General features: G+C 41.7%; 1 protein-coding gene across 2 annotated transcripts in view; it reads right to left on the reverse strand.

Moving 5' to 3' along the window:
- Positions 1-826: 826 nt before the first annotated feature.
- The window catches only part of LOC120041727 (UTP--glucose-1-phosphate uridylyltransferase-like), a 75,029-nt gene continuing 51,746 nt past the window's right edge, over positions 827-24,109 (reverse strand). Inside the window, exons 5-9 of one of the 2 annotated variants that reach the window (XM_038986589.1) lie at positions 22,302-22,435; positions 18,335-18,491; positions 17,398-17,538; positions 16,811-17,008; positions 827-1,157 (exon numbers count right to left, since the gene is read on the reverse strand). In XM_038986589.1, coding sequence (XP_038842517.1) covers positions 885-1,157; positions 16,811-17,008; positions 17,398-17,538; positions 18,335-18,491; positions 22,302-22,435 — 903 coding nt within the window. In that variant the 3' untranslated portion in view covers positions 827-884. The remainder of the gene's footprint in view (positions 1,158-16,810; positions 17,009-17,397; positions 17,539-18,334; positions 18,492-22,301; positions 22,436-24,109) is intronic. The other variant, XM_038986590.1, reaches the window with a different exon arrangement.

Raw genomic sequence — 24,109 nt, forward strand, 5'->3', positions numbered from 1 at the left:
TAAATAGAGCCAAATATATATAAAAGTCACCTTGTCCGAGATTTACATGGTTATCAAAACGTCACACCAGGGTAAACCTACACAAAACACAGCCCTTATTTTAAGTGTTTCTGAAATCCCCTATGGTAATAAATGAATGGTGGAAAAACGATTGGAACCATTTCCAGGTTTGACCGCTAGGTTTTATGGGTATTATGACAGCACTGTGGGGCTCTATTTAACATTAAAACAAATATTTATTGGTTATTCAAATGCAATGTGCTTGTCAACAAAGCACCTTTGATTAAATCTTGCCCTCAGCAGTGGAAATACAGCCTTACCTTAGTGAAGCAGCTGCCCAGCTTGACGTGGGGCGTGGTTAAGGTTAGTTAGTAGTTATAGTAAGGTTAGGGTTACGTTAGATACCTTAGTGAAGGATCTGCCCAGCTTGACGTGGTGCGTGGTTAAGGTTAGTTAGTAGTTATAGTAAGGTTAGGGTTACGTTAGATACCTTAGTGAAGCAGCTGCCCAGCTTGACGTGGTGCGTGGTTAAGGTTAGTTAGTAGTTATAGTAAGGTTAGGGTTACGTTAGATACCTTAGTGAAGGAGCTGCCCAGCTTGACGTGGGGTGTGGTTAAGGTTAGTTAGTAGTTATAGTAAGGTTAGGGTTACGTTAGATACCTTAGTGAAGGATCTGCCCAGCTTGACGTGGTGCGTGGTTAAGGTTAGTTAGTAGTTATAGTAAGGTTAGGGTTACGTTAGATACCTTAGTGAAGGATCTGCCCAGCTTGACGTGGTGCGTGGTTAAGGTTAGTTAGTAGTTATAGAAGGTTAGGGTTACGTTAGATACCTTAGTGAAGGATCTGCCCAGCTTGACGTGGGGCGTGGTTAAGGTTAGTTAGTAGTTATAGTAAGGTTAGGGTTACGTTAGGTACCTTAGTGAAGGAGCTGCCCAGCTTGACGTGGGGCGTGGTAGGGAACTCTCTCTTCTGGCTCATGGTGAGAGAGCCCGCCTCCAGGCTGTAGAGGTTGGACATGACCAATAGGAGGTCGGAGACGGTCTTGACGGGCAGGAAGCGGGATCGCGGCACGTTGATGCCCAGGGCGTTGTCGAAGCTCTTGATGGCCGCGCCCACCGCCGTCTCCAGCTGGATCACGTTCTGACCGCCGTCCAGTGTCTGGCAGGAGAACAGGTATCGGTGGTTAGTGACACACACACATTCACACTAAAGGATGTAGGTAGGGGATTCATGTACACACACACACACACACACACACACAAACAAAGTGAAGAATGTACTGTAGGTCTCAGGTAGTGGGTTCAGATGGAGAACCTCTGAGCTAGTCACAAGACAAGTTTTAAGCTGCTTCACTAGGATCTGAATGATCCACTTAATATCAAAGAGAGAGAGTATCACCGTGAGTTATGTAATGAAATAACACATCACCACCTGCAGCATACAGTAGTGTTCTGTTACCTACATCTACTAGATAACATCATCAGGGCAGTAGTTCTATAATATACAGTAGTGTTCTGTTACCTACATCTACTAGATAACAGCATCAGGGCAGTAGTTCTATAATATACAGTAGTGTTCTGTTACCTACATCTACTAGCTAACAACATCAGGGCAGTAGTTCTATAATATACAGTAGTGTTCTGTTACCTACATCTACTAGATAACAACATCAGGACAGTAGTTCTATAATATACAGTAGTGTTCTGTTACCTACATCTACTAGATAACAACATCAGGACAGTAGTTCTATAATATACAGTAGTGTTCTGTTACCTACATCTACTAGCTAACAACATCAGGACAGTAGTTCTATAATATACAGTAGTGTTCTGTTACCACATCTACTAGATAACATCAGGGCAGTAGTTCTATAATATACAGTAGTGTTCTGTTACCCACATCTACTAGATAACAACGTCAGGGCAGTAGTTCTATAATATACAGTAGTGTTCTGTTACCTACATCTACTAGATAACAGCATCAGGGCAGTAGTTCTATAATATACAGTAGTGTTCTGTTACCACATCTACTAGATAACAACATCAGGGCAGTAGTTCTATAATATACAGTAGTGTTCTGTTACCTACATCTACTAGATAACAACGTCAGGGCAGTAGTTCTATAATATACAGTAGTGTTCTGTTACCTACATCTACTAGATAACAACATCAGGGCAGTAGTTCTATAATATACAGTAGTGTTCTGTTACCTACATCTACTAGATAACAGCATCAGGGCAGTAGTTCTATAATATACAGTAGTGTTCTGTTACCTACATCTACTAGATAACAACATCAGGGCAGTAGTTCTATAATATACAGTAGTGTTCTGTTACCTACATCTACTAGATAACAACATCAGGGCAGTAGTTCTATAATATACAGTAGTGTTCTGTTACCACATCTACTAGATAACAACATCAGGGCAGTAGTTCTATAATATACAGTAGTGTTCTGTTACCTACATCTACTAGATAACAACATCAGGGCAGTAGTTCTATAATATACAGTAGTGTTCTGTTACCTACATCTACTAGATAACAACATCAGGGCAGTAGTTCTATAATATACAGTAGTGTTCTGTTACCTACATCTACTAGATAACAACATCAGGGCAGTAGTTCTATAATATACAGTAGTGTTCTGTTACCTACATCTACTAGATAACAACATCAGGGCAGTAGTTCTATAATATACAGTAGTGTTCTGTTACCTACATCTACTAGATAACAACATCAGGGCAGTAGTTCTATAATATACAGTAGTGTTCTGTTACCTACATCTACTAGATAACAACATCAGGGCAGTAGTTCTATAATATACAGTAGTGTTCTGTTACCTACATCTACTAGATAACAACATCAGGGCAGTAGTTCTATAATATACAGTAGTGTTCTGTTACCTACATCTACTAGATAACAACATCAGGGCAGTAGTTCTATAATATACAGTAGTGTTCTGTTACCTACATCTACTAGATAACAACATCAGGGCAGTAGTTCTATAATATACAGTAGTGTTCTGTTACCTACATCTACTAGATAACAACATCAGGGCAGTAGTTCTATAATATACAGTAGTGTTCTGTTACCTACATCTACTAGATAACAACATCAGGGCAGTAGTTCTATAATATACAGTAGTGTTCTGTTACCTACATCTACTAGCTAACAACATCAGGGACAGTAGTTCTATAATATACAGTAGTGTTCTGTTACCTACATCTACTAGATAACAACATCAGGGCAGTAGTTCTATAATATACAGTAGTGTTCTGTTACCTACATCTACTAGATAACAACATCAGGGACAGTAGTTCTATAATATACAGTAGTGTTCTGTTACCTACATCTACTAGATAACAACATCAGGGCAGTAGTTCTATAATATACAGTAGTGTTCTGTTACCTACATCTACTAGATAACAACAGTCAGGGCAGTAGTTCTATAATATACAGTAGTGTTCTGTTACCTACATCTACTAGATAACAACATCAGGGCAGTAGTTCTATAATATACAGTAGTGTTCTGTTACCTACATCTACTAGATAACAGCAGTCAGGGCAGTAGTTCTATAATATACAGTAGTGTTCTGTTACCTACATCTAGATAACAACATCAGGGCAGTAGTTCTATAATATACAGTAGTGTTCTGTTACCTACATCTACTAGATAACAACATCAGGGCAGTAGTTCTATAATATACAGTAGTGTTCTGTTACCTACATCTACTAGCTAACAACATCAGGGCAGTAGTTCTATAATATACAGTAGTGTTCTGTTACCTACATCTACTAGATAACAACATCAGGGCAGTAGTTCTATAATATACAGTAGTGTTCTGTTACCTACATCTACTAGATAACAACATCAGGACAGTAGTTCTATAATATACAGTAGTGTTCTGTTACCTACATCTACTAGATAACAACATCAGGGCAGTAGTTCTATAATATACAGTAGTGTTCTGTTACCTACATCTACTAGATAACAACATCAGGACAGTAGTTCTATAATATACAGTAGTGTTCTGTTACCTACATCTACTAGATAACAACATCAGGGCAGTAGTTCTATAATATACAGTAGTGTTCTGTTACCTACATCTACTAGATAACAACATCAGGGCAGTAGTTCTATAATATACAGTAGTGTTCTGTTACCTACATCTACTAGATAACAACATCAGGGCAGTAGTTCTATAATATACAGTAGTGTTCTGTTACCACATCTACTAGATAACAACATCAGGGCAGTAGTTCTATAATATACAGTAGTGTTCTGTTACCTACATCTACTAGATAACAACGTCAGGGCAGTAGTTCTATAATATACAGTAGTGTTCTGTTACCTACTAGATAACAACATCAGGGCAGTAGTTCTATAATATACAGTAGTGTTCTGTTACCTACATCTACTAGATAACAACGTCAGGGCAGTAGTTCTATAATATACAGTAGTGTTCTGTTACCTACTAGATAACAACGTCAGGGCAGTAGTTCTATAATATACAGTAGTGTTCTGTTACCTACTAGATAACAACATCAGGGCAGTAGTTCTATAATATACAGTAGTGTTCTGTTACCTACATCTACTAGATAACAACATCAGGGCAGTAGTTCTATAATATACAGTAGTGTTCTGTTACCTACATCTACTAGATAACAACATCAGGGCAGTAGTTCTATAATATACAGTAGTGTTCTGTTACCTACATCTACTAGATAACAACATCAGGGCAGTAGTTCTATAATATACAGTAGTGTTCTGTTACTCACATCTACTAGATAACAACATCAGGGCAGTAGTTCTATAATATACAGTAGTGTTCTGTTACCTACATCTACTAGCTAACAACATCAGGGCAGTAGTTCTATAATATACAGTAGTGTTCTGTTACCACATCTACTAGATAACAACATCAGGGCAGTAGTTCTATAATATACAGTAGTGTTCTGTTACCTACATCTACTAGATAACAACATCAGGGCAGTAGTTCTATAATATACAGTAGTGTTCTGTTACCTACATCTACTAGATAACAACATCAGGGCAGTAGTTCTATAATATACAGTAGTGTTCTGTTACCTACATCTACTAGATAACAACATCAGGGCAGTAGTTCTATAATATACAGTAGTGTTCTGTTACCTACATCTACTAGATAACAACATCAGGACAGTAGTTCTATAATATACAGTAGTGTTCTGTTACCTACATCTACTAGATAACAACGTCAGGGCAGTAGTTCTATAATATACAGTAGTGTTCTGTTACCTACATCTACTAGATAACAACATCAGGGCAGTAGTTCTATAATATACAGTAGTGTTCTGTTACCTACATCTACTAGATAACAACATCAGGACAGTAGTTCTATAATATACAGTAGTGTTCTGTTACCTACATCTACTAGATAACAACATCAGGACAGTAGTTCTATAATATACAGTAGTGTTCTGTTACCTACATCTACAAGATAACAACATCAGGACAGTAGTTCTATAATATACAGTAGTGTTCTGTTACCTACATCTACTAGCTAACAACATCAGGGCAGTAGTTCTATAATATACAGTAGTGTTCTGTTACCTACATCTACTAGATAACAACATCAGGGCAGTAGTTCTATAATATACAGTAGTGTTCTGTTACCTACATCTACTAGATAACATCAGGGCAGTAGTTCTATAATATACAGTAGTGTTCTGTTACCTACATCTACTAGATAACAACATCAGGGCAGTAGTTCTATAATATACAGTAGTGTTCTGTTACCTACATCTACTAGATAACAACATCAGGGCAGTAGTTCTATAATATACAGTAGTGTTCTGTTACCTACATCTACTAGATAACATCATCAGGGCAGTAGTTCTATAATATACAGTAGTGTTCTGTTACCTACATCTACTAGATAACAACATCAGGGCAGTAGTTCTATAATATACAGTAGTGTTCTGTTACCCACATCTACTAGATAACAACATCAGGGCAGTAGTTCTATAATATACAGTAGTGTTCTGTTACCTACATCTACTAGATAACAACATCAGGACAGTAGTTCTATAATATACAGTAGTGTTCTGTTACCTACATCTACAAGATAACAACATCAGGACAGTAGTTCTATAATATACAGTAGTGTTCTGTTACCTACATCTACTAGATAACAACATCAGGACAGTAGTTCTATAATATACAGTAGTGTTCTGTTACCTACATCTACTAGATAACAACATCAGGACAGTAGTTCTATAATATACAGTAGTGTTCTGTTACCTACATCTACAAGATAACAACATCAGGGCAGTAGTTCTATAATATACAGTAGTGTTCTGTTACCTACATCTACTAGATAACAGCATCAGGGCAGTAGTTCTATAATATACAGTAGTGTTCTGTTACCTACATCTACTAGCTAACAACATCAGGGCAGTAGTTCTATAATATACAGTAGTGTTCTGTTACCTACATCTACTAGATAACAACATCAGGGCAGTAGTTCTATAATATACAGTAGTGTTCTGTTACCTACATCTACTAGATAACAACATCAGGGCAGTAGTTCTATAATATACAGTAGTGTTCTGTTACCTACATCTACTAGATAACAACATCAGGGCAGTAGTTCTATAATATACAGTAGTGTTCTGTTACCTACATCTACTAGATAACAACATCAGGGCAGTAGTTGTATAATATACAGTAGTGTTCTGTTACCTACATCTACTAGCTAACAACATCAGGACAGTAGTTCTATAATATACAGTAGTGTTCTGTTACCTACATCTACTAGATAACAACATCAGGGCAGTAGTTCTATAATATACAGTAGTGTTCTGTTACCTACATCTACTAGATAACAACATCAGGACAGTAGTTCTATAATATACAGTAGTGTTCTGTTACCTACATCTACTAGATAACAACATCAGGGCAGTAGTTCTATAATATACAGTAGTGTTCTGTTACCTACATCTACTAGATAACAACGTCAGGGCAGTAGTTCTATAATATACAGTAGTGTTCTGTTACCTACATCTACTAGATAACAACATCAGGGCAGTAGTTCTATAATATACAGTAGTGTTCTGTTACCTACATCTACAAGATAACAACATCAGGGCAGTAGTTCTATAATATACAGTAGTGTTCTGTTACCTACATCTACTAGATAACAACATCAGGGCAGTAGTTCTATAATATACAGTAGTGTTCTGTTACATCTACTAGATAACAACATCAGGGCAGTAGTTCTATAATATACAGTAGTGTTCTGTTACCTACATCTACTAGATAACAACATCAGGGCAGTAGTTCTATAATATACAGTAGTGTTCTGTTACCTACATCTACTAGATAACAACATCAGGGCAGTAGTTCTATAATATACAGTAGTGTTCTGTTACCTACATCTACTAGATAACAACATCAGGGCAGTAGTTCTATAATATACAGTAGTGTTCTGTTACCCACATCTACTAGATAACAACATCAGGGCAGTAGTTCTATAATATACAGTAGTGTTCTGTTACCTACATCTACTAGATAACAACATCAGGGCAGTAGTTCTATAATATACAGTAGTGTTCTGTTACCTACATCTACTAGCTAACAACATCAGGGCAGTAGTTCTATAATATACAGTAGTGTTCTGTTACCTACATCTACTAGATAACAACATCAGGGCAGTAGTTCTATAATATACAGTAGTGTTCTGTTACCTACATCTACTAGATAACAACATCAGGGCAGTAGTTCTATAATATACAGTAGTGTTCTGTTACCTACATCTACTAGATAACAACATCAGGACAGTAGTTCTATAATATACAGTAGTGTTCTGTTACCTACATCTACTAGATAACAGCATCAGGGCAGTAGTTCTATAATATACAGTAGTGTTCTGTTACCACATCTACTAGTTAACAACATCAGGGCAGTAGTTCTATAATATACAGTAGTGTTCTGTTACCTACATCTACTAGATAACAACATCAGGGCAGTAGTTCTATAATATACAGTAGTGTTCTGTTACCACATCTACTAGATAACAACATCAGGGCAGTAGTTCTATAATATACAGTAGTGTTCTGTTACCTACATCTACTAGCTAACAACATCAGGGCAGTAGTTCTATAATATACAGTAGTGTTCTGTTACCTACATCTACTAGATAACAACATCAGGGCAGTAGTTCTATAATATACAGTAGTGTTCTGTTACCTACATCTACTAGATAACAACATCAGGACAGTAGTTCTATAATATACAGTAGTGTTCTGTTACCACATCTACTAGATAACAACATCAGGGCAGTAGTTCTATAATATACAGTAGTGTTCTGTTACCTACATCTACTAGCTAACAACATCAGGGCAGTAGTTCTATAATATACAGTAGTGTTCTGTTACCTACATCTACTAGATAACAACATCAGGGCAGTAGTTCTATAATATACAGTAGTGTTCTGTTACCTACATCTACTAGATAACAACATCAGGGCAGTAGTTCTATAATATACAGTAGTGTTCTGTTACCACATCTACTAGATAACAACATCAGGGCAGTAGTTCTATAATATACAGTAGTGTTCTGTTACCTACATCTACTAGATAACATCAGGGCAGTAGTTGTATAATATACAGTAGTGTTCTGTTACCTACATCTACTAGCTAACAACATCAGGACAGTAGTTCTATAATATACAGTAGTGTTCTGTTACCTACATCTACTAGATAACAACATCAGGGCAGTAGTTCTATAATATACAGTAGTGTTCTGTTACCTACATCTACTAGATAACAACATCAGGGCAGTAGTTCTATAATATACAGTAGTGTTCTGTTACCACATCTACTAGATAACAACATCAGGGCAGTAGTTCTATAATATACAGTAGTGTTCTGTTACCTACATCTACTAGATAACAACATCAGGACAGTAGTTCTATAATATACAGTAGTGTTCTGTTACCTACATCTACTAGATAACAACATCAGGGCAGTAGTTCTATAATATACAGTAGTGTTCTGTTACCTACATCTACTAGATAACAACATCAGGGCAGTAGTTCTATAATATACAGTAGTGTTCTGTTACCACATCTACTAGTTAACAACATCAGGGCAGTAGTTCTATAATATACAGTAGTGTTCTGTTACCTACATCTACTAGATAACAACATCAGGGCAGTAGTTCTATAATATACAGTAGTGTTCTGTTACCTACATCTACTAGATAACAACATCAGGACAGTAGTTCTATAATATACAGTAGTGTTCTGTTACCTACATCTACTAGATAACAACATCAGGGCAGTAGTTCTATAATATACAGTAGTGTTCTGTTACCTACATCTACTAGATAACAACGTCAGGGCAGTAGTTGTATAATATACAGTAGTGTTCTGTTACCTACATCTACTAGATAACAACATCAGGGCAGTAGTTCTATAATATACAGTAGTGTTCTGTTACCTACATCTACTAGATAACAACGTCAGGGCAGTAGTTCTATAATATACAGTAGTGTTCTGTTACCTACATCTACTAGATAACAACATCAGGGCAGTAGTTCTATAATATACAGTAGTGTTCTGTTACCTACATCTACTAGATAACAACATCAGGGCAGTAGTTCTATAATATACAGTAGTGTTCTGTTACCTACATCTACTAGATAACAACATCAGGACAGTAGTTCTATAATATACAGTAGTGTTCTGTTACCTACATCTACTAGATAACAACATCAGGGCAGTAGTTCTATAATATACAGTAGTGTTCTGTTACCTACATCTACTAGATAACAACATCAGGGCAGTAGTTCTATAATATACAGTAGTGTTCTGTTACCTACATCTACTAGATAACAACATCAGGACAGTAGTTCTATAATATACAGTAGTGTTCTGTTACCTACATCTACTAGATAACAACATCAGGACAGTAGTTCTATAATATACAGTAGTGTTCTGTTACCTACATCTACTAGATAACAACATCAGGGCAGTAGTTCTATAATATACAGTAGTGTTCTGTTACCTACATCTACTAGATAACAACATCAGGGCAGTAGTTCTATAATATACAGTAGTGTTCTGTTACCTACATCTACTAGATAACAACATCAGGGCAGTAGTTCTATAATATACAGTAGTGTTCTGTTACCTACATCTACTAGATAACAACATCAGGGCAGTAGTTCTATAATATACAGTAGTGTTCTGTTACCTACATCTACTAGATAACAACATCAGGGCAGTAGTTCTATAATATACAGTAGTGTTCTGTTACCTACATCTACTAGATAACAACATCAGGGCAGTAGTTCTATAATATACAGTAGTGTTCTGTTACCCACATCTACTAGATAACAACATCAGGACAGTAGTTCTATAATATACAGTAGTGTTCTGTTACCTACATCTACTAGATAACAACATCAGGGCAGTAGTTCTATAATATACAGTAGTGTTCTGTTACCACATCTACTAGATAACAACATCAGGACAGTAGTTCTATAATATACAGTAGTGTTCTGTTACCTACATCTACTAGATAACAACATCAGGGCAGTAGTTCTATAATATACAGTAGTGCTCTGTTACCTACATCTACTAGATAACATCATCAGGACAGTAGTTCTATAATATACAGTAGTGTTCTGTTACCTACATCTACTAGATAACAACATCAGGGCAGTAGTTCTATAATATACAGTAGTGTTCTGTTACCTACATCTACTAGATAACAACATCAGGGCAGTAGTTCTATAATATACAGTAGTGTTCTGTTACCTACATCTACTAGATAACAACATCAGGGCAGTAGTTCTATAATATACAGTAGTGTTCTGTTACCTACTAGATAACAGCGTCAGGGCAGAAGTTCTATAATATACAGTAGTGTTCTGTTACCTACATCTACTAGATAACAACATCAGGGCAGTAGTTCTATAATATACAGTAGTGTTCTGTTACCTACATCTACTAGATAACAACATCAGGGCAGTAGTTCTATAATATACAGTAGTGTTCTGTTACCTACATCTACTAGCTAACAACATCAGGGCAGTAGTTCTATAATATACAGTAGTGTTCTGTTACCTACATCTACTAGATAACAACATCAGGGCAGTAGTTCTATAATATACAGTAGTGTTCTGTTACCTACATCTACTAGATAACAACATCAGGGCAGTAGTTCTATAATATACAGTAGTGTTCTGTTACCTACATCTACTAGCTAACAACATCAGGGCAGTAGTTCTATAATATACAGTAGTGTTCTGTTACCTACATCTACTAGCTAACAACATCAGGGCAGTAGTTCTATAATATACAGTAGTGTTCTGTTACCTACATCTACTAGATAACAACATCAGGGCAGTAGTTCTATAATATACAGTAGTGTTCTGTTACCTACATCTACTAGCTAACAACATCAGGGCAGTAGTTCTATAATATACAGTAGTGTTCTGTTACCTACATCTACTAGATAACAACATCAGGGCAGTAGTTCTATAATATACAGTAGTGTTCTGTTACCTACATCTACTAGATAACAACATCAGGGCAGTAGTTCTATAATATACAGTAGTGTTCTGTTACCTACATCTACTAGATAACAACATCAGGGCAGTAGTTCTATAATATACAGTAGTGTTCTGTTACCTACATCTACTAGATAACAACATCAGGACAGTAGTTCTATAATATACTGTACAGTGCCTTCGGAAAGTATTCAGACCCCTTGACATTTTTCCACATTTTGTTACGTTACATCCTTATTCTAAAATTGATTATTTTCTACACACAATGCCCCATAATGACAAAGCAAGACAATTTTGCAAATGTATTAATAATAAAAAACTGGAATACCTTATTTACATAAGTATTCAGACCCTTTGCTATGAGACTCAAATATATATATATATAATTCCCCCCCCCCCCCCCCCCCCAGATCTGGGGAAGGTAACCAAAACATTTCTGCAGCATTGAAGGTCCCCAAGAACACAATGGCCTCCATCATTCTTAACGTTTGGAACCACTAAGACTCTTCCTAGAGCTGGCCGCCCGGCCAAACTGAGCAATCGGAGGAGAAGGGCCTTGGTCACGGAGGTGACCAAGAACAGGATGGTCACTCTGACAGAGCTCTAGAGTTCCTCTGTGGAGAGGGGAGAACCTTCCAGAAGGACAACCATTTCTGCAGCACTTCACCAATCAGGCCTTTATGGTAGAGTGGCCAGAGGGAAGCCACTCCTCAGTAAAGGGCACATGAAAGCCCGCTTGGAGCCCGTTTTATTTCACAGAATAGAGGATTCTATATATTGTGTGTGTTCTACTGAGGATGGGCCTCTGGGAGATAACACTGACAGGAGATTTACAATGTCTTTTGGGTGATAAAACCTAAAGAGCATTCCAGAGGATGAGTTAATGTTTCTGTTCTATACCGTACCAGGGAGATTTACATTTACATTTTAGTCATTTAGCAGACGCTCTTATCCAGAGCGACTTACAGTAGAGTGCATACATTCTATTACATTTTACATACTGAGACAAGGATATCCCTACCGGCCAAACCCTCCCTAACCCGGACGACGCTATGCCAATTGTGCGTCGCCCCACGGACCTCCCGGTTGCGGCCGGCTGCGACAGAGCCTGGGCGCGAACCCAGAGACTCTGGTGGCGCAGCTAGCACTGCGATGCAGTGCCCTAGACCACTGCGCCACCCGGGAGATGGTTCCAGTTTGGAGTCGGACGGCCAGACACTAGTCTCTACACAATGAAAACTGTTGACACAGCAGATACTGTCTGCTATGAATTATAGATATCTTTCATACAGATCTTAACCTTGTGACCCATTCTATATATATGTTTGTCATGTAGGTTGAAAGGGGTGTATCTTGGCTATAAAAGACCTTTGTACTTTTGTCTCGTGGCTCTCAACGAATCATTTGATCGTGATTCGTCGACCAGCCATCATTATCGTAGCGCACTCAATTTGATTCACTTTATATGTGTGTGTTGTATTGACCTGCTCCCTTATTAATAAGTGATTAAAGATTTAGTTTAAGTATAACTCTGACTTGTGTGATAAGTTTGTCTCTACTCATTTGATAGTAAAGAAATTAACCACAACACACACACACACACACACACACACACACGGATATACACACTGAGCCTCTCAGTTAAATGAGAAGTGTAATCTTAGATAATACAGCCATGCACACACACACCCCACCCACCCCTGCCCACATGCAGACTCACACACCCATCCACACAAACACTCTTTATCTGCAGTAAAGAGGTTTTAGAATGTGGTCTTTATTGAGACTGCAGGACATCATTTATTCAGAAGGGTTGTCCTCTGGGCTTTACTGAGACTGCAGGACATCATTTATTGAGAAGAGTTGTCCTCTGGGCTTTACTGAGGCTGCAGGACATCATTTATTGAGAAGAGTTGTCCTCTGGGCTTTACTGAGACTACAGGGCATCATTTATTGAGAAGAGTTGTCCTCTGGGCTTTACTGAGACTACAGGACATCATTTATTGAGAAGAGTTGTCCTCTGGGCTTTACTGAGGCTGCAGGACATCATTTATTGAGAAGAGTTGTCCTCTGGGCTTTACTGAGACTGCAGGACATTATTTATTGAGGAGGGTTGTCCTCTGGGCTTTACTGAGACTGCAGGACATCATTTATTCAGAAGGGTTGTCCTCTGGGCTTTACTGAGACTGCAGGACATCATTTATTGAGAAGAGTTGTCCTCTGGGCTTTACTGAGACTGCAGGACATCATTTATTGAGAAGAGTTGTCCTCTGGGCTTTACTGAGACTACAGGGCATAATTTATTCAGAAGAGTTGTCCTCTGGGCTTTACTGAGACTGCAGGACATCATTTATTCAGAAGAGTTGTCCTCTGGGCTTTACTGAGACTGCAGGACATCATTTATTGAGAAGGGTTGTCCTCTGGGCTTTACTGAGGCTGCAGGACATCATTTATTGAGGAGGGTTGTCCTCTGGGCTTTACTGAGACTGCAGGACATAATTTATTGAGGAGGGTTGTCCTCTGGGCTTTACTGAGACTGCAGGACATCATTTATTGAGGAGGGTTGTCCTCTGGGCTTTACTGAGACTGCAGGACATCATTTATTGAGGAGGGTTGTCCTCTGGAACGGCGTGGTGGTGTCCCTCTATAGGCAGCACTTTGCTATACATACAGGGAGCTCCAAAAGTATTGGGACAGTGACACGTTTTGTTGTTTTGGCTCTGTAGTCCAGCACTTTGGATTTTAAATGATGCAATGACTATGAGGTTAAAGTGCAGACTGTCAGCTTTAATTTGAGGGTATTTGATGAATAATGATGAGTGAGGAAGTTTACGGATGCACAAATATCATACCCCCAAGACATGCGAACATCTCGCCCTTACAATAACAGGGGAGGTTAGCATACCTCCAAGACATGCTAACATCCCACCCTTACAATAACAGGGGAGGTTAGCACACCCCCAAGACATGCTACCATCTCACCATTACAATAACAGGGGAGGTTAGCATACCCCCAAGACATGCTAACATCCCACCCTTACAATAACAGGGGAGGTTAGCACACCCCCAAGACATGCTACCATCTCACCATTACAATAACAGGGGAGGTTAGCACACCCCCAAGACATGCGAACATCTCGCCCTTACAATAACAGGGGAGGTTAGCATACCCCCAAGACATGCTAACATCCCACCCTTACAATAACAGGGGAGGTTAGCACACCCCCAAGACATGCTACCATCTCACCATTACAATAACAGGGGAGGTTAGCATACCCCCAAGACATGCTAACATCTCGCCCTTACAATAACAGGGGAGGTTAGCATACCCCCAAGACATGCTAACATCTCGCCCTTACAATAACAGGGGAGGTTAGCACACCCCCAAGACATGCTAACATCTTAGCCTTACAATAACAGGGGAGGTTAGCATACCCCCAAGACATGCTAAAATCTCAGCCTTACAATAACAGGGGAGGTTAGCACACCCCCAAGACATGCTAACATCTTAGCCTTACAATAACAGGGGAGGTTAGCATACCCCCAAGACATGCTAACATCCCACCCTTACAATAACAGGGGAGGTTAGCACACCCCCAAGACATGCTACCATCTCACCATTACAATAACAGGGGAGGTTAGCATACCCCCAAGACATGCTAACATCTCGCCCTTACAATAACAGGGGAGGTTAGCATACCCCCAAGACATGCTAACATCTCGCCCTTACAATAACAGGGGAGGTTAGCACACCCCCAAGACATGCTAACATCTTAGCCTTACAATAACAGGGGAGGTTAGCATACCCCCAAGACATGCTAAAATCTCAGCCTTACAATAACAGGGGAGGTTAGCACACCCCCAAGACATGCTAACATCTTAGCCTTACAATAACAGGGGAGGTTAGCATACCCCCAAGACATGCTAAAATCTCAGCCTTACAATAACAGGGGAGGTTAGCACACCCCCAAGACATGCTAACATCTTAGCCTTACAATAACAGGGGAGGTTAGCATACCCCCAAGACATGCTAACATCTCAGCTTTACAATAACAGGGGAGGTTAGCATACCCCAAGACATGCTAACATCTCAGCCTTACAATAACAGGGGAGGTTAGCACACCCCCAAGACATGCTAACATCTTAGCCTTACAATAACAGGGGAGGTTAGCATACCCCCAAGACATGCTAAAATCTCAGCCTTACAATAACAGGGGAGGTTAGCATACCCCCAAGACATGCTAACATCTCAGCTTTACAATAACAGGGGAGGTTAGCATACCCCAAGACATGCTAACATCTCAGCCTTACAATAACAGGGGAGGTTAGCATACCCCAAGACATGCTAACATCTCAGCCTTACAATAACAGGGGAGGTTAGCATACCCCCAAGACATGCTAACATCTCAGCCTTTACAATAACAGGGGAGGTTAGCATACCCCCAAGACATGCTAACATCTCACCATTACAATAACAGGGGAGGTTAGCATACCCCCAAGACATGCTAACATCTCACCATTACAATAACAGGGGAGGTTAGCATTTTTGGGAGGGTATGATATTTGTGCATCTGTAACTTTCTCACTCATCATTATTCATGATTCATTCAGGACTACCTGTAATCATGGTAGAATCCACATTAATGTAGAAGTGTTTAGGAACATATTATGTTCTCATTTACAATAAAAAACTCCAAAATGACACAATACATTATTTACCATTCATTTCTATTGGGCACAAAGCTTGAAGCAGTCATTGCGTGTTATGAATATGGGACAACATACTTAACTATTTCCTACTTTACGGGATGAGAGGTGTGGGAACAGAGCAGGTGTTTTGAGTCGGAGTGTAACTGAAGAGGAATTGTGCACCACGTCTCTCTGCCTCCTCATTGACAAGTTTACAGTGTATTTATTCAATATTGTCAGCTGTTGAAATGAGACTATTATCCATTTCGGGGATCCAACATATGGATAAGGGTCTCAGACAATTCTATTAGGCATTCTGAGACATAGAATATATACATTCAGCTGGTCTGACCTGAGCTGGACTGCCTTGACCGAAACAGCATCAAACTGTACCGAGCTAAATGGTAAGTGTGTGTGTGTGTGTGTGTGTGTGTGTGTGTGTGTGTGTGTGTGTGTGTGTGTGTGTGTGTGTGTGTGTGTGTGTGTGTGTGTGTGTGTGTGTGTGTGTGTGTGTGTGTGTGTGTGTGTGTGTGTGTATGCATGCCCGCCCGTCTGGCCTCTCACCTTGGGGTTAACGATGATCTCCATGTCCATGGCGTTCTGCTCCTGCAGCCTCTTGATGGCACCCAGAGAGATCCACAGGTTGTTGGTGTTGAAGATCTTGAACTTGGTGACTGATTTGAACTCATCTACATGGGCCTTGGGAACCTGGGCTATCTCCAGCAGACGCAGCTTGTTATCATACTGAATAAGAGTACCACCCTGGACACACAGAGACACACAGAGACACACAGAGACACACAGAGACACACAGAGAGACAGACACAGAGAGGTTATTTTGGGTTCTGATGGGGTAGTACAGTTCAACTAAAGCTCATTATTTATACGTTATATTCTTTAAAAATAAATGGCTATATATCATTAATTTAAAAGTAAAAAAATAAGATATACCAATTCCACATGAATGAATTAACAAACAATTGAATGAATTAACAACAATTGAATGAATTAACAACAATTGAATCAACTGTTTATAAAGTCTGAATAAAATGATAATAAAGTGTTAATAGTGAGAGGTGAATAAAGAAGACAGAATAAACCACTAACAGAGACCACAACATGGCCGCCGTCTTCCTCCTCCTGCCACCCACCTTGACGTCAGCGCGGGTCTTGTCGGTGACCTCCATGATGAACTCACAGCGTTTCCCGTTGGGCTGGCTCACCAGGTGATGCAGGATGTTCAGGTCCACCGTAGCCCCCAGGTTATCAATGTTAGACACAAAGATGTACTCCTGAAGAGGGGGAGGGGGGGTATTTTATTAGGATCCCCATCAGCTGTTGCGAAAGCAGCTAGTCTTCCTGGGGTGCAACTCGATTTTAGGAAAGTGTTCCTAAGGTTTGGTATACTCAGTGTATATTTCACAGGAGGCTGCTGAGGGGAGGACGGATCATAATAACGGACGGAACGGAGCAAATGGGACGGCATCAAACACCTGGAAACCATGGAAACCATGTATGTGATGGATTTGATACCGTTCCAATGATTCTGCTCCAGCCATCACCACGAGCCCCTCCTCCCAGATGAATGTGTCACCAACCTCCTGTGGAATATTGGTGCCTTGGAACCCAATTGTTTGACTCTGCTCCCCTGTAGTGTGTGTGTGTGTGTGTGTGTGTGTGTGTGTGTGTGTGTGTGTGTGTGTGTGTGTGTGTGTGTGTGTGTGTGTGTGTGTGTGTGTGTGTGTGTGTGTGTGTGTGTGTGTTTCACAACGCTGTGGAATTAACATGTTACACAAGACAAACACAATATCAATAGCAGCAAAGGCTGAATTATTTCATATCATTTACAAATTGTATAAATAAAATAAGTATTTTCCTTAAAACGAGGTCAGTGCTGCAGATATGGTGGTTACCTTGTGTGTGTGTGTGTGTGTGTGTGTGTGTGTGTGTGTGTGTGTGTGTGTGTGTGTGTGTGTGTGTGTGTGTGTACACCATTACAATGAGCTCATCCTCCTATAGCTCCTCCCACCAGCCTCCTCCGGGTGTGTGTATGTGCATGCGTGTGTGTGTGCGCGTGTGTGTGTGTACCTTGCCCTCTGTGATGAGCTGATCCAGCAGACCAGAGTTGTAGAAGCTGGCGTAGATATCCCCATGGCCAGGAGGGTACCACACGTCAGCATTCTCACCCGTCATACCAATGTCTGTGGCCACAGGCAGGAGGGACTCTTTGTTAATACGGGGGTACCTGGGGCAGAGGGCGGGAGGGAGAGGTTTGATGTTTTACATTAAATCATTTGAATCCTGTTAAGAATGGGTCAATGACAGGAAGACCAACTGAACAGATCAAGGAGCCGTCATCCCTTCATGTTTATCAGTGGATAAGAGCAGATTAGAAAGGAGAACGTTTAACGTCTCCTTACAGAGCTGAGGATGGTCTGAGATCTGTCTGTCTGGCCATGAGAGGGGAGGATTACCTGAGATCTGTCTGTCTGTCTGGCCATGAGAGGGGAGGATGGTCTGAGATCTGTCTGTCTGGCCATGAGAGGGGAGGATTACCTGAGATCTGTCTGTCTGTCTGTCTCTGTCTGTCTGTCTGTCTGGCCATGAGAGGGGAGGATGACCTGAGATCTGTCTGTCTGTGTAACGGCTCTCGTTGGTGGTAGGAAGAGTGGACCAAGGCGCAGCGTGGTAGGTGTACATCGTCTTTTTATTGATGACACCAAAACAAAATAACAAAGACAAAAAACGAAAGCGAACAGTTCTGTCAGACACTAAACAGAAAAGGAGTGGGAAGGGGAGGAGAAGGAAAGGTGGAGGAAGGGGGAGGAGAGGAGTGGGAAGTGGAAGGGGGAGGAGAGGAGTGGGAAGGGGAGGGGAGGAGTGGGAAGGGGAAGGGGGAGGAGAGGAGTGGGAAGGGGAGGGGAGGAGTGGGAAGGGGAAGGGGGAGGAGAGGAGTGGGAAGGGGAGGGGAGGAGTGGGAAGGGGAAGGGGGAGGAGAGGAGTGGGAAGGGGAGGAGAGGAGTGGGAAGGGGAGGGGACGGGAGGGAAGTGGGAAGGGGAGTGGAGGAGAGGGAAGGGGGAGGAGAGGAGTGGGAAGGGGAAGGGGGAGGAGAGGAGTGGGAAGGGGAGGAGAGGAGTGGGAAGGGGAGGGGACGGGAGGGAAGTGGGAAGGGGAGTGGAGGAGAGGGAAGGGGGAGGAGAGGAGTGGGAAGGGGAAGGGGGAGGAGAGGAGTGGGAAGGGGAGGAGAGGAGTGGGAAGGGGAGGGGACGGGAGGGAAGTGGGAAGGGGAGTGGAGGAGAGGGAAGGGGAGGAGAGGAGTGGGAAGGGGAGGGGAGGAGTGGGAAGGGGAGGAGAGGAGTGGGAAGGGGGGAGGAGAGGAGTGAGAAGGGGGAGGAGAGGGAAGGGGAGGGGAGGAGAGCGAAGTGGAAGGGGGAGGAGAGGGAAGTGGAAGGGGGAGGAGAGGAGTGGGAAGGGGAGGAGTGCGAAGGAGTGGGAAGGGGAGGGAAAGGGAAGGAGAATGAAAGGTGGGGAGAGGAAAGGGGGAGGAGATGGAAGGGGGAGGAGAGGGAAGGGGGAGATGAGGTGAGGGAAGGGGGGGTGTGAAGGGGAGGAGAGGGAAGACAGTTCTGGCATGGATAAGAGGGCTCAGATGAGAGAAGAGAAGGGGAGGGGAAGAAAGGAGAGGAGAGGGAAGGAAGGGGGTGAGCAAGGAGAGGAGAGGGAAGGGGGAGGAGAGGAAAGGGGAAATAGGGGAGCAGAGGAGAGGGAAGGGGCCTCATTAAAAGAGGATTAAGTTGTCATCTGACCAGGTTTTTTTGACACACTCCAGCTTGATCCTCACTTTGTGTTTGATTGTATTCCAAAGGCATAGGAGCTGCTGAGGTAAAGCCCTCCTTGAAGAGGCTGATAAAATATTAACACTACAAGCCTTTTAGTCTACAGTCCAATTCAACAGTCCACTGCTTAAAAGGTTCACCCATTTTGAATGTGATATTGTTTTTGTGCATCTCTGAGTGATGTTCTATAGATTCCCTGGGTCATTTCATGTTTTCATGTGTATCTGAGTTATTGGCGTTCAAGCAGGCAGATATCAGGCCACAATGACGTAGCACTGTGATAAAGTCGCTCTGACTACACTGGAAGTTAATAGGAAAATGACTTTTAGATCACGAAAACGCCAATCGTGCACGTCAGATTTCAACACTGGCAGATGACATAACTCTGGAGAATGTCTTCTCTCAAATAAGACATTGATTATATTTTTGCGATATTCCTACCTCGAGAAATGTGTAATTTAACGGAGGGTCTATCTAGCACATTGTTCCTATCTGTCTGCCTCTTTAGTCCAGGGTGCATTGCATGGTGCTGTTTCCTGAGATATTATAGAAAGAAGATGAATAAAGAGAAATATAACGCCCCACCCAGCAGACTGTGACAAATCGCGTTCACATTGTCATGCGGCGTCTAAGCTAATTTTAACGCAATCCCTTCAAAGTCAGTGTATATATATCGAGAAACTATTTCCCTCGAAAGTACGTAACGTCACGAAGCTATATGATATTACAGACAGCAACTTAATTATCTCTCATCTCTGAAAAGTTTTGTAATTGGTGCTAATGTTGGGTTTTTGAGCTAGCGCCCAATAGACTCCCATTCACTCCTTGAAGGAGAGCGCTCCTTGTCCAGGAATTTCCCAGAATGCACCGTGGAGCCCAATGACGTAGCATGGCAGAAATGCCTTCTGGAACATGTGAACTTTCATGTGCCTTAATAACAAACTTGTTTTCCATCTGTAAATATGAATAAAATTGTTAAATTACGAGCCTAGTTGGTTTAGCCACGTAAAAAGACAGGAACCTAACTGGTAGCCATGATTGGCTAACATAATGAATGGGCTGGACATGCCGGGGAGATGAGTTTGGATTGGTCTGCCATGTAGCATCCTTCTGTCTATAACGTGAGCTGCTCAATACTGTATATGTTGATAGTCCTTTCTACTGCAGTGTTTTAGACAGATATAATGTTAGCCATGGAGAACTACAGAGGTTTAGCTACTTTTCTCTTTAATACTATCGACAGATGAGTTTTTGCACACGCCACGGTCTGTGTGAACCGGAGTGACTTGACACAACGCTGACAAACAAGATGTAGCTACAAACAAAACTGAGTTAAATGGTTCCGGTCTGCCGTGAAGCGTTCATTCGTGTATACCGTTAAGAGTTTAGCTACAATGTCAGATATTCTAAGTTTCTAATTTTGTCAGAAAGTCGTTTTCATTGCAAGTTAAAGCATACTGTTTGCTAGCTAGTGAACGTTAGCTTGCTGGCTCGCTATCTAACGTTACGTGTATAATCTGCGCAGTAATATTATTTGAATCAGATATCCAGTTGCATTACTAGTTATAGCCTAATGTTAGCTAGCTAACATTGAACCTAGTTAGTTCGCTTTAGCTACCTGCAGAGTCATACTACAGCTATGACAAGGTTTTGTATTGATAGTAGTATGATATACCATTTTCTAGCCCAGTCTCTACTTTTATCCAATGTAAAAAACACAATTTCAAATGTTGCTACATAAGACCGAATCCAGGTGGTGGGTCACAATTGATAGTGCAGTTTGTTTAGGCAATTTTACAGTTAACTATCTACTTTACATGCTGCTATTGTCTTTGGTATTATTGTGTGTAGCTACGTTTCCTTGCTAGCTAGCTAGCCAGCCAGCCCAAAGAGAGAGCGTTGCATTGTGGATTTTGTAGTTGACTTGAACTGCAACAGATTTCCACAATGATTTTCCACGTTGCTACCAACCTTATTATAACGGCAAAATGAAATATTTAAATACTCACAAGTTTAGCTACTTTTCTCACACATACTCACATATTAGTGTTATTTAACACTGTAAATTAAAGGAATGAGTTGTTTTGGGTGGATTTTTCCTTTAAGTCTTTAGAGTCCATTCATTACGGCTACAGACAGGATGTCCAGTTTAATGTCCAGTATGTCTCATATATTCTGATCCAGCAAGATATGAGACATACTGTGGTGCGTGTGTTACCTGCTCTGGTTGAAGGTGTGTATCTTGACACGGTGGTGTGTGTATTTCTGAAGGATCTTCTTGGTGTCTTCATCCGTGTTGAAGGAGTTCATCAGGACCAGAGGAACGTCTGTGTTGTACTTCTTGTTCAAGTGCTGAGGGAAAAAGATATTGGATTGAGAACAGGTGAAAGGAGTGCTTGGCGGCCATATTGGATTGAGAACAGGTGAAAGGAGTGCTTGGTGGCCATATTGGATTGAGAACAGGTGAAAGGAGTGCTTGGCGGCCATATTGGATTGAGAACAGGTGAAAGGAGTGCTTGGTGGCCATATTGGATTGAGAACAGGTGAAAGGAGTGCTTGGTGGCCATATTGGATTGAGAACAGGTGAAAGGAGTGCTTGGCGGCCATATTGGATTGAGAACAGGTGAAAGGAGTGCTTGGCGGCCATATTGGATTGAGAACAGGTGAAAGGAGTGCTTGGTGGCCATATTGGATTGAGAACAGGTGAAAGGAGTGCTTGGCGGCCATATTGGATTGAGAACAGGTGAAAGGAGTGCTTGGCGAGCATACTGGCCACAGCAAACCAAGTGACAGGCTGGGTGGAGCTAATGCAATGGCAGTGTTGGAGAGCATCAAATCCGAGATGCATTGCGACTGACTGATTGACAAATCATAATGAGTAGTTATTTATGATGCAAGGTGATTTGTAGGTCAGTTAGTCGGCAGCCGGGCTGCCCAGTCGGCTGCAATGCTGAACAAGCCCGAAGACTCTAGAGTCCAGACTTTAATGAGGGAGAGGTTGTTACGGTAAACCGTTACCAAACTGTGTGGGTGTGTGGTGGAGTTTAGTGAGCAACCAGGCTGGTCGAGGTTCGTCTCGGCTTATGAGGTCATTTAGGGTGGGACTGTCCTAGGAGAGGTGGGGTGGTGTGAAGTTCAGCTCCACTACCAACCAACGTAACTATCAGGAAATCACACAGTGGTGCAACAAGTCAGCGTAACAGGATCTATTCCACTGTAGGATGTTTCTTTAGATTTACTGCAATCATTTAAAGTTTCCTTTTATGAATTTTGGGAAGTTATGAACTCTCATTTCCTCAGAGGACCCCGAGACAGAGCAGAACGGTCAGCAGACTAGAGAGGAGGGATAAAGAGGTTCTGTGGATTAACAAAACAGCCCTTCTCTCCCTCACCCTCTCTCCAAATTACAAGCACATGCTCTCTCTCTCTCCCTCGCTCTCCCTCCCTCCCTCCGCCCCCCCCTCTCTCTCTCCCTCCCTCCCCCCCCCCCTCTCTCTCCCTCCCTCCCTCCCTCCCGCCCCCCCCCCCCTCTCTCCCCCCCCTCCCTCCCTCCCCCCCTCCCCCCTCTCTCCCTTCCCTCTCTCCCCCCTCCCTTCCTCCCTCTCTCTTTCTCCCCCCTCCCCCCTCTCTCTCTGCCTCCCTCCCTCCCTCTCTCCTCCCTCCCCCCTCTCTCTCTCTCCCTCCCTCCCTCTCCCCCCCTCCCTCCCTCCCTCCCTCCCTTTTTGTTTAGTATATTATAAGATCAGCTGAGGGTCTGTGTAAAGCTCTGTAATGTCTTCAGGCAGTCTGACTGAAAGGAGAGCTGTTATTCTATGGGCAGGTCTGTGGGTTTGGCCAGGCAGTGGGGGGACAGAGAGCACAGTGTGCTGGAACTGAGAGGTGTGTGTGTGTCAGAGCAAGAGAGAGGCGGTATTTGTTTGCGGACTTGTGTGTGGTTGTCTGTAAATGTGCGTGTGTGTATCTGTGTGTTGTGTAACGGCTGCATGCAAAGGGAAAGGGAAAGGAACAGGGAAAGGGAACAACTGA

The sequence above is a fragment of the Salvelinus namaycush genome, unplaced genomic scaffold (genome assembly GCF_016432855.1).
Source record: "Salvelinus namaycush isolate Seneca unplaced genomic scaffold, SaNama_1.0 Scaffold518, whole genome shotgun sequence".
In the NCBI taxonomy this organism is placed as follows: Eukaryota; Metazoa; Chordata; class Actinopteri; order Salmoniformes; family Salmonidae; genus Salvelinus; species Salvelinus namaycush.